The sequence below is a fragment of the Nomascus leucogenys genome, chromosome X (assembly GCF_006542625.1).
Source record: "Nomascus leucogenys isolate Asia chromosome X, Asia_NLE_v1, whole genome shotgun sequence".
NCBI lineage: Eukaryota > Metazoa > Chordata > Mammalia > Primates > Hylobatidae > Nomascus > Nomascus leucogenys.
Window position 1 is genome coordinate 73,944,802 of NC_044406.1, and position 12,685 is coordinate 73,957,486.

Sequence of the window (12,685 nt, forward strand, 5' to 3'; positions counted from 1 at the left end):
CAGCAAATCAAATTCCAAAACACATTCAAAAGATCATTCATCATGACCAAGTAGGATTTATCCCAGTGATGCAAGGATGGTTCAGCATATGCAAATCAGTTAGTGTAGTACATTGTATCAACAGAATGAAGGATCAAAATCATATAACCATTTCAATTGATTCTGAAAAAGCATTTGATAAAATTCAACATCAGTTCCTGATAAAAAACCTTCAAAAAACTTGCTGTCACAGGAAGCCCACCCTGTATTTTTCCCTGGAGAAATGGTACAGTATTCTGTAAATCAGTATTCACAGCTACTTTATAGAATATAACTGCTGGAAATAACAAGAATCAGCTATATTTTTATTGTAGGAATAGTTGGGGGGGGGTGAGTCTTACGGGTAAGTTACCTCATGCTCATCTTTTAGCCCTGCTGTTTGTAAATTTCCATGTGAGAGAATTCTGTTTTAGGACCTGTTATATTTTGTAGAGAGCCAGTTTTTAATCTCATTGATTTTAAATAAGTCATAATTTTGACTTGATGAGTTATTATTTTGAGTTACAAATAGTTTTAAGTCAAGGTCTTTCCTCTTGTGAAAACTTGATTATCTCTGCTCAATTTTAATGCTGTTTAATTAATGACAGCCTCATGAGGCTGTAAGTTTTTTATAACACCCCAACCTCTAATAACTTTTTGAATATCTTATTTGGTTTTCTAAATTGGAGGCTGGCAATTTTTTTTTTTTTTGTAAATGGCCACATGGTAAATGTTTTAGGCTTTGCAGGATGCATAAGATTTCTTGTCACATATTCTTCTTTGTTTTTACAAATCTTTAAATATGTTTTTTAAAAACATTTTAAGCTTAGAGTCCAGGCCAGATTTAGCCCAGAGTTGTAGCTTGCCAATCTTTGTTCAAAAATTTTCAAAGTGCTGTACCATTAGCTTTCCCTCTTTAAGATAGTGACATGTACTTCACCAGTATAACTTAGACTTGTAGATACCCTAGTGTGCCAGTCTTCCTGATTGCTTTTGACAAAAATTGCAACCTTTTTTTGTTTGGAGGTAATAAATGTGCTGGATAGATTTTATTGTTATCACTGTTCTCACTAGAGCCTGATTAGCATGAAATACATGTGAAAAAAAAATGAGTAATAAGCACAGCCACTTAATTTTTTTATTCAGCAAACAGAAGGAATGGGAAACTAAACGTAATTGCCTATGTACCAAGTGTAAGCCATTTTAATATAACTCCTTATTTAATCCTTGTGATAATCAACAGGATGGCATACACATTTTTTCAGATATTTAGCCTAATAATAATTAGTTAACCTAATTAAGACATCACTGTCCACTAGAATTTTCTGCTATGATGGACTTGTTTTATATCTGTGCTCTACATTATGGCTGTTGAGCACTTGAAATGGGACTAATGCAACTGAAGTTTTTATTTATTAATAATTTTAATTTCAATTTAAATAACCACATGTGGCTAGTAGTTACCATACTGGGCAGCATAACTTGAAGAGCTTCAATAATTGATTCAAGTTTAGACAGTCAGTTCTGTGTAACTCCTAAGCTCATATATATATGTGTGTGTATATATATATATATATATATGTATTTTTTTGTTGAGACAGAATTTTGCTCTTGTTGCCCAGGCTGGAGTACAGTGGTGCTATTTCGGCTCACTGCAACCTCCACCTCCTGGGTTCAAGTGATTCTCCTGCCTCAGCCTCCCAAGTAGCTGGGATTACAGGCATGCACCACCACACTCAGCTAATTTTGTATTTTCAGTAGAGACAGGGTTTCACCATGTTGGTCAGGCTGGTCTCGAACTCCTGACCTCAGGTGATCCACCCGCCTCGGCCTCCCAAAGTGCTGGGATTATAGGCGTGAGCCACCACTCCTGGCCCTAAGCTCATATTTTTTTTTCCATTGTGCCATACCGCCTCCTCAATAAAAATCAAGGAATCTATGAAGACAGTAGGAAAGAATGGGTGGATCTTTATTACCTTACAGAGTAAAAAATGTGGAGAAAGTACTTAGGCAATTTTCAAGGTATATTAACTTTTAGGCCATGAGCTCAATTAGTAAATCCATAATCTGGAATACTAGATCATAATTATCAGCAATACCTATGAAATTCTTTTATAGTCTACATATTATTATTGCATTATATGAAGTAATATGAGTATACTCTGTGATCATTAGTGTGTTGAAAAAATTCAGATATTAGCATACTTTGATAGTATTTGTCTTATATCCAGGGAGTAGTCTCTTAAGAAGAAGTAAAATCTAGTCAGATATTTCAAAAAAAGCTTTCAATGTTATAAAATTTTACATCCTTCCTATAATATAGAGCTTTTATTAACAAAATTTCCCTGGTTCATGGGGACCGTACTTGCTGGCATCAGTTTTAATATACATTTAAATTATACCTGACATAGGTATGGTGTGGAAATCTTGTTATTTCATTAATGAATACCAACTGGGTATAAGAAATAAAAAAAGTGATGTCTTTAAGGGAAGCATGTGCAATAAATCATTCTATGATGCTGTTTCCTGTGCTAGAAGGAGGCATGGGGGAGGAGAATAAAAAAAATTGATCTTCTTAGTGTTGACTCTTAATTTTACCCTGTATTTTTACAGCCCCAATCTAAATCAGAGTCCTGCCCAGTTTAAACAGGAAATTACTTAACTGATTGATGCCTGAGTAGCTTCCCTTGCTCTTCTCAGAAAATATTAAAAACAGTGTCAGAAATGAAGTATAGGTACTATCACTGTCATTGGAGAACGTTTAGAATCCTTTAGCCAATGATTCTTCCAGGTGTTGCACAATTTTATTTGTGTGTAAAACAAGGAGACTGCTTCCCTTATAATGTCCTTTGTCAAATTCAGGAAGCTTCTTTCCCATCTAAAGAATCAGAGTGTTAAAATATTTGTACCTTGGAAAGCTTTTCAATTGGCCTTGTTGAATGGATAATCTTTGGGAATTATTTTGGTACCTGAATAACACTAGAAGACTTTATTCTTAGAGCCGGTACTTTTCCTCATTCTTAATTCAAATCAAGTTATAGCTAAAACAAAGATCACTTTTTGCTTTAGATTTAGCAAGAAACAGGTAAAAGGGAATGCATTGGGAAAATCGAGGCAAAGGATTTATAATAGAAAGAATTCATTTTTTATGGATAATGTTAATATAAATTGTATTTCAAGATGCAGGCTGCATCACTCAGTACTCCAGACCACTCTTATCCTTTACTTTCTCCAGAGCATTTATCAACTTATAATATAACATATAGTTTATTGTGTTTATTGTCTGTCTCCTCTCTACTAGAATGTCATTTGTATGAGAACAGGAATCTTTGTTTTGTTCACTGATATATTCTAAGCACTAAGACCAGAGTCTGGCACATAGTAGGTGTTCAATTGATGTTTGTGGACTGAATGAATATCAAGACCAATCCCACTCCATTCCTCAGATTTTAGTAATTATTACATTGCTATATTATTACATAATAATATTCCAGATTAATATTATATTGCTATATTTCTTATGAAGTAGTTAACAAACAGGTAAAAATAGTGCTCTGCCATCCAGTGTAAGAAGATAATTTTATCAACTATGTCTTAAAAATGTATGAGGTAATTTGGAGTGTTTGAGTATTTAATATATTAAAGTGAAACCAATAGATTTCCTGAGATTCTTCCAGAATTTATTAGGAAATGGAAGATGGAAAGCTTTTCAACTAAAAAGGTGTTTTTGATATATCTTTCTTAGATGGGAAAACTGACAACCATGCCTGCAGGTCTGATATATGCATCTGTAAGTGTACATGCAGCCAAAGAAGAGGAATCCAAAAAGCAGCTAGTGAAACCAGAGCAGGTAATTTGCCTATAAAGGTTTATTAACTTTGTATAATATCAAGATGACACAAAAGCTATATTTTTAAAAATCATCTTTGCTCATCAAAAATGTCTTAGAAGTCTTTGTTAGATAGATTTTAAAAGTTGAGAGAAATAGTTATGAAGTATCTCAAAAGACAATATGTAACTCAAGCATCTAAAATTCTAACTCCAATGAAAAACAACTAGTGATTTTTCTTAATGAATAATCAATAAGTAGTGGAGGGTGTTAGACGTTCTAGGCAGTCTGATTTTTCTTTCTTGAAAAACTTACACAGGTACATTCAGTATTAGGAAACTTGAGTTTAAGAAAGTCATTAAGATCTCAGTTTTGGAAGTGACCTTATATGTTTTCTAGATCAACCTTCTGTATGGTACTGTAATTCCCTCTATAGTAGGCACATTTAGTGGCCATATATCTTCTACATGAATAAAACTCTAGGTAAAGGAGCCTGAGGAGCCCATTCCATTTTCTAAATCCTCTCATTTAACTTAAAGTCCTTTCTTATGTCAGATAGAAATTTGTCTCATAATAACTTCTACCTGTTGGTGCTGTATCTCTTGCATTGGTGCCATACAGAAAACTCTCTTTCAAAAAACAAGCCTTTAAATATCAGTTATACTTTAAGTAATTTTGCTTCCAGGATAAACATTTTAAAGCATTTAGTTGCTTCAACTATTTCTCATACATCACAGCTTTGAGTTCCTCACTATCATGATCAGCCTCTGCCAAGCATGTTCAGGATAGTTAGTGTTTTCTTCAGGTGTAAGTAGTTTGTTTTTCTTTTTAAAAAGCATTTTGGTTTTTGGTGCCATGACTTGGATGTATGAACCACGGTGTTTTGACTGCTACAGGATAGAGTCGATCTCTGACTTCTCTTCTAGATGTTATATTTCTATTAATGCTGCCTAAGATCACGTTAGTTTTTATATTTGAGCGCTCAAAATCAACCATGCTCATAAGCAGCCTTTGACCATGACATAGTAAGCATGTGGTTCTCTAAAATTCATTAAGCCTTTTTACATGGACTACTGGTAAGGTATGCCTCATCCCAGTTTGTACTTAGGCATTTGAACTTTTTGGACTCTGTTGAAGGTATATTTATACCTGTTTAAATTTTACCTTGTTGATCTGGCTTATGCCAGCCTGTTTAGCTGTAATTGTGGTTACTAATTCTATTCATCATTGTGCTTTTTATCTCTTCCCACTTTAAGTCACTCTTAAGATTTATCTACACACTTAATAATATGTTTTTGAATCAGGCCTGAATTTGAGTCCTGATGCCATGAGTGACTAGTTAGATGACATTGGGCAGAATTCTTAATGGTGTCATAAATATTCTGTTGTATGAATATACTACCATCAAATAAATGTAAAATTTTCATAAATTTTTGGAAATGTAGACTATTTCCAGCTATTGCTATTGTAATCAGTACTTGTTGAACCACTTTGTATTGAATCTATATATACATCTATAACCATTTCCTTAGAATGAATTTCTATAAGCAGAAGTGTAGGTCAAAAGGCACAAAAAATTGATAATATTCCAAACTGACATGCATAAAGATAATATTCATAAATTCAACCAAAAATATTTTCTAAGCTCCTCTTACATATTTTGAGGCACTGTTCTAATTACTAGATAAAGTTTATTTTCATTAATGGTCTAGGGTAGAGTCATTCCCCTACCCGCTAACTGATTCTAAGTATTTTTTTATTTTTTCTTTTTATTAATCTTAGGAGGATGTTGATTTTAAGGCTTCCTTGACACTCCCATATCTGGACAGCTCAAATCTAGGTAGGAAGATAAATCCCTAATGGCTGAATTTAATTTTTGAAATTTTAAAATAAAGTAGTGCTGTTTATTATGGAATACACAGTATTCCTTGGTATTTACTGTATTCCCCAAGTACATTTTAAGTATCATTTAATTGAATTACTTATTAAACAAAGTTGGTTGCCAGCTATGTGCTAGGGGCTATACACAAAGTCAGGATCTAGTCCTTGAGGAATGTAGAATTTCTGAAGGGATTAAAATGTGATTTATGTGCAACATTTCCAGCTACTTTTATTGTGTAAAGTGAGCTATACTTCCGTTTAAATCTGTAATAACACTTCTACTAAACCAGAATACTTTATGAATGAAGTGTTCTGGTTATTTGGTTATTTGAATCTTTTGGTAAACTTGTAGCTAAACAGAAAATCTGTTTTAGTTCAACTCTTCTCACTAAACATCTTTTTAAATATTCTCAGTGTATTCCTTCCTTATATGCCATCTAGTGAACATAATTAAATCTCCCTTTAATAGAAAACTCTGTAGGACCATGAGACAATCATTTTTTTAACCATGAAATCGGTAGTATTCAGATCAGTAAAATGACTGGCAATTGGAATGCATGTATACAGCCAGCCCTAGACATCCTTGGACATTTCTTTTTAAAATCCCTCTATGAGGTGAATTATACTTATTTTCTTGTCATTTGCTTGTTATCACTGAGAAATAACAGAAAAATACTGATTTGAGAGTTTTAGTTACTTTGGTTCAATTTAATTTTAAATGTGATTTTATAGCTTACTCAATGTAATCATAATTTCTAAATGAGAACATACAAGTTCTATCTATACAATAAGTGGCATTTAAGCCCCAAGGCCTCTAAAATTTGTAGTGAGAATGCTCTTCTCAGTGGAGACTGTAGTAACATCCTACTGGCTAGCTCTTAAAATTAAAGTAGAGCTGAAATCCTATCATCATAAACCTTTCAACTATGCCTATGCCTTAGAAGGAAAATACTTTAAAACACTGCCTCTTAACCATTCTGACCCCTTTGAGAGTCTGATAAAAACTTTGAATGCTCTTCCTAGAAAACTACATATACAAAATTTTGTTTATAATAGGCAACAAACAGATAAAGAACCTGAATCCGTGAGGCGCGGTGCCTCACGCTTGTAATCCCAGCACTTTAGGATGCCAAGGCGGGCGGATTGCTTGAGCTCAGGAATTGGAGACCAGTCTGGGCAACAGGGTGAAACCCCATCTCTACAAAAAAATACGAAAATTAGCCGGGTTTGTTGGGGGTGTGCCTGTAGTTCCAGCTACTCGGGATGCTGAGGTGGGAGGATTTCTTGAGCCCGGGAGATTGAGGCTGCAGTGAGCTGTGTTCATGCCACTGTACTCTAGACTGGATGACAAAGCAAGACCCTGTCTCAAAAAACAAACAAACAAACAACTTAATCAGCAGGTTTTGATGGGGACAGAGGGGAGAGAATAAGAACAATGAGTATAATAAAGTTTGGAATTGGGATGTGTAAATAATAAAGAGGATAGAAACACGACGGACAAACATATAAGTAAATAACGTTGCCCACTCTGACACCAGTACATCCACATATATCTCTCCTTTCTAGGGTAGAGAGGAAACTTGCCTACTTGCAGTGCACCTGCTTTTTATATATAAAATGCATCTTTAATAAGATATGCATCTCTCACCTTCCTAATTATACATAGTTGCCAATGTGTGGTGAATTTAATCTAAGCATTAGTCCAGAAAGATAAACACTAACTCTTGAATCCTGGTATGGGTAGTAAAGAGTCATTTAATGGTAAAACAAGACTTTTCTGACTTACTACTGGAAAAGCTTTACCAAACTCACACTGTCTTATGTTTTATATATTTTTAAAATTTAAATAAAAAAACTGACATAAAATTGTATGTATTTACCTTGTACAGCATGATGCTTTGAAGTATATATACATTGTGGAATGACTAAATCTGTCTAATTTACATGTGTATCACCTTGAATAGTTATCATTTTTGGGATGAGGACATTTTATACCCACTCTTAGCATTTTTCAAGAATACAATATAGTGTTAACTATAGTTTCATTTTTGTTGTTGGTAGAGGACCAAATCCAAAGTTATTAATCATCTAGTTCCCTTGATGTTGATTTGTAAACTTGATTCTTCCCAGTTCTATCTTCCTCAAACACCAAGCTTCGTAGGAGGATTTATACCCTAAGTATAAAAGCAAAAAAAAAAAAAAAATTTTTTTAAAAGGAAGTAAGTCCTTACCTGGTTAAGTTTTTCATTGTTCTTTTGTGTATGTTTGTTTTTATTAAATACTAATTAGAATCAAAAGGCTGTTCAAAATATGAAAGGTATGAATAATATGATGATGATAATGATGTACAACTGTATACCTACCACCCAATTTAAAGGAAAACAAAATCCTCTGTGTTTCCATTTCATTCCACTCAGAGGTTACCATTACCCTGAATTTTTACTATTATTCCCCTCCTTTACTTTTTAATTTTACCTTATGTGGCTGTATCGCTAAGCAATATGATTTTTGTTTTTTTTAAGTAACCTTATATTCCTGAAATTCATCCAAATTTTTCCATGTTGCTGTAATTTTTATATTTACCCCCTAATTTCTAATATTTCTTTGTACGAATATACCCCAAAGGATCCATTTTACTGTGGATGGACATTGGGTTGGTTGTAATTAAAATGTTGCTGTGAACGTTATTATACTAACTCTGGGTGTGCAAAGGCAGTAGTTTCTCTAAATATACATAGGAGTAGAACCATTGGATTATATTATATTTGGCATCTTTTAATTTCTGGGTTTTAAACAGTCTTTATTTATAAACCGTTTACCACATCATTCCTCTATTTAAGATGGTTTTTAAAAAGTGTTTTATCAGCATTTTTAGTTGTTTTTAGGAAGAAGGCTGATGAGGATTCCTGTTCTGCCATACCGCTGTTATGGACAGTCCAGCTATTTTATGTTTTTGACATGAACATTTTTTGCCTGTAGCTCCCCATATATACTGCACCACCGCTCCAGTCTAAATATGTTGAAGAGCAGCCTGGTCATTTACAAATGGGCTTTGCTTCCATCCGCACTGCAACTGGTTGTTATATTGGCTGGTGCAAGGTAAGTCAATTCTGATAGTGGTTTAATATCAGAGATTTCTGATTAATTGTTCCAGTTACCTATTGGTGTGTAGAAAACTAATCCAAAACTTAATGGCTTAAAACCACAACCATTATATTATATCTTATGATTTTGTAAGTCATGAATTTGATCTGAGTTCAGACAGGTGATTTGTCTGTTGCATGTGGCATTGACAGAGGTGGCCCAGTGGTGTTCATCTGGCAAATGGGCTGATCTAGACAGTCCAAGACAGCTTTATTTGCATCTCTGGCACCTTGTTAAGGATGGCTGGATGCCTGGGTTCAGCTGGGATTATTGACTAGAACACTTACACGTGGCCTCTCAAGCATGGTGATTTCAAATAGTTCAGATATAACTTACATGGGTAATTCAGGGCTCCTAAAGACAATGTTACAAGTGGCCCTAGGCAGAATTTGCCAGGCTTTTTGCCTACCATCAGATGTCCAAGAAAGTCACTTCTACAGCATTCTATTGTTAAGTCACTAAGGCCAGCTCAAGTTTTAAAGGGAAGGGAATTAGATGCCAAATCTCAGTAGAAGTAGCAGCAAATAATTTGTGGCTATATTGAACCTACTCCACCACTACTGCATAGATTAAAGTAGTTCAGCAAGGATTTATATCACCTAGCATGTACACAGTATCACTCACTTTTTATGTGAAGTTCTGAGATTATTTCTGAATATTTTCTTCTTTGGCTAAGCAAAGTGTTATTTACTTGTTGGGGTTAGCTCATAAGACCATTCTAACTACAGTAAGCTATTGGGCAAAGTAGAATACACGTGACTTTAATGCTTAGCCTTCAATCAGTGATATCTATCAGCAGAGTGGTAGAGTAAGCTGATACGACACTAATGTTTCATTATCATCACATAAACATCATTGTGTTAGCGTCAGTATCTCCAGTGTCAGTATCTTAATGTTGGCACCAGCGTTTTCATCATTCTGACCTAGTAAACATGTGACTTTTCCCCAAATATAGCCTGGTGGTGAACCATTGTTCTTTTTTAGTTTCTATCCATTATCTTTAAAAAGAAATCTAATGAGCTTATGAAAAATAATTTGTGCTTAGGTGAAATACCAAATCAATGAACTCTGATAATTCCAGATAATATTTCAAATATCTGATAAATACACGATGTTATTTTTGAAAACTTGTGTTTGTCATACAATTCTTATGGTACTGGTTGTACTACACACTATTAATAGTTTGATCTAAGAGGGAAATACCTTAACCAATTATGGTCTGAATCATGCCCCTATGACTGTGTGCCAATAGCTAGATGATTCAGACTTAAGCCTCCTGAGATGTAATTTTCCATAATGTTCTGAAATTTTTCTTCAGTGAGATAAAATGTTCCTGAGAGGTCTTTAAATTGCTATTGTAACTATCATCTAATTTAAGACTCAAAAGAATGTTTTATTCCATTAATATGCTCAAACAAATAGGTTGAAGAAAGGCAATTTCCAATGCATTTTGTCCTAAATGTAAACAACTTTTTTTCCTAATTTTCCACTAAAAATGTAATATTCTTTAAAAATTATGTCTGACTCAAATTCGTTCCACATTAAACCTTGAATCATGTAGAGCAAATTCAATTTCTACTCCTGCTAGCTTAGTGTTTTGAAATTTGGGTAGCACTGACCCCAAGTGGTAAAAATGAATTCCTTAGCAGAGCTAAGAAAAATTTTTTTTGAAAGATGACTAATTTTCTTCCTTAATGGTTAAATGATTCCCAATCGACTGGTCAATAGGTATTTTAACTTTGAAGGTGAAATATTCTCAAGACAGTCCCTACAGAAAAGTAGTTCAATAGCAGTTAGCATTTATGCTGATTTGTACAATTTTAAACCAAGATGAACCTCTGCATCTCTCTGATAACTATTAAAATATGTAAGACAAAATTACAAAACCAAGCTATCTCTATAACAAAAACTTATTTCTTCCCTGTCCAATATAATAATCTCTGTTTTCTCTGCTTTGAAAGTCTGTTTTGTTCTTGTTTTTATCCCAAGGTTTCATAGCAGCTAGTTCAGAGAAGGATTGTGTTTTCTGGTTCCATCAACAGAGTACAATATGGCCACGAGTAAATAATTTTGTGACTTCCTTTTTTTTTCTTATCTAAGTGAGATAATACCTAGCACTCAATAAATATATTTAACACTCTTTTGCACTAAAATAAATCAGAAACAGGTAAAGTTAAAGATTTGCTTTAAAACTTTAATTCCTCTGATGTATTAACATAGTTTTGATTTCTAGGGAATTTATGTTCCTATTTAAAAACAGGATAAACACTGGTCTATGTAGGATGATTTCTGTCCTGAGGTAATTTAGATTTTTTTTCTCATTCTAATGCACACTAAGAAAAGGGAGGAAGATGAAGCCCTTTGCTTTAGGCTTTTTGCTCTTTTTTTCCCTCCACAAATCATTATGTTTTTGCTATTGCATCTTTATTAATCAGATGTTGCTTCTAAACTGAAATATACCTCCCTTCTTCTTTATTTAAATTCCATTTATTTTTCTAGGTCATTATAAAATAAGATGATAAATCTTTTTTTTCAGTATCATTTCTGCTCTGATTATTTCATAGACACATTATCCATTTATATGAGAAAAATGGTATAAGTGTTATCCATATTAAATAGAATGAAAAGCAGGAAATGAAAACAAGCTAAGTTAAATGAGTATTCTGGTAGTGAATACATAGGAAAGCTGGATTTAGATTTGGGCATACTGTTAAGTCAACCTTTTAATATAATCTCAGAGATGCAGGCAATTTTATCTCATTATCAACAGCTTCAAAAATGCAGATGTCTTCCCCCCCTTTTTTTTGCTTAGGGTGTTTATGTCTTTGTGAAAAATGGGATAATGGATACAGTACAATTTGGAAAAGGTAGGTGGGTAAATAATTAGAAATGTTTTATTGTGTTTTTAAATTGCATTGTTTAAATGTGAGAAAAATAAACTTGGTATGTTACCCATTATCATGCATTTACCAACTCAGAAGTTACTCTCTATAGCAATTTATTGATTAATTTATTGATTATTTGTTGATTATTGATTAATAGCAAAGCAGTAATATTCATTACTCAGCAGTTATTATTGGCTAAGGTGTACTTAGCATTTTACATAATTTTTGTCACAATTATGTTAGTATTGGTATTATAATTATTCCCATTTTACAGATGAGGGCAACTGAGGTTTAGAAAGGTTAAGTAGGTTATCGAGGTTACATAACTGTAAGTGGTAGTGCCAGGATACAAACTGAGGTCTGTTTTAACTACAAAGTCTATATTATATATCATAAAGTATAAGTTAAAAACATGTCTCCATTGTTGCTAATTAGTTTAAGTGCTACTTGCTGTTAAAATACATTGAATTTTGCTGTCAATTGCTAGGAAATGTTATAGCAATCACTAACCCTGGAATATTTAAGCTAATGGTTGAAAAGCAATTATACTTTTCTCTTTAGCTTGTTAATGGTGTTTGGCAACAGATATAGCTTTGTAATATTCTTAGCTTATGCCAGTTGTCATAATAAATATGTATAGGAGATAGAAAGATGAGCTAAAATGTTGAATGTTTCCATGAAGTTGATGAACTGTATTTGAATTGTCATTATTTAATGTATTAGGAATAAATTCAAAATTATATTCCTCATCAGTCACGAGGAATAGGATTAAATATGTGATTGCCATTAAATAATTAACTATGATAGAAAAGTGTACTTTTGGAACCAGAAACAAATTCAACATATAGAAAGCCAAGAACTACTCTTCATCTACTTTTTGTCTAGGCTCACTGATGATTGACTTTAACCAACAGCAGTGGCTGTCCTG

General features: G+C 33.4%; 1 protein-coding gene across 2 annotated transcripts in view; it reads left to right on the forward strand.

Annotated features, from left to right (window-relative positions):
• APOOL (apolipoprotein O like) overlaps positions 1-12,685 on the forward strand; it is an 81,013-nt gene that overhangs the window by 39,063 nt on the left and 29,265 nt on the right. For both annotated transcript variants that reach the window (XM_030807195.1, XM_012498793.2), the window contains 3 exons: positions 3,764-3,868; positions 8,708-8,827; positions 11,685-11,739. In XM_030807195.1, coding sequence (XP_030663055.1) covers positions 3,764-3,868; positions 8,708-8,827; positions 11,685-11,739 — 280 coding nt within the window. The remainder of the gene's footprint in view (positions 1-3,763; positions 3,869-8,707; positions 8,828-11,684; positions 11,740-12,685) is intronic.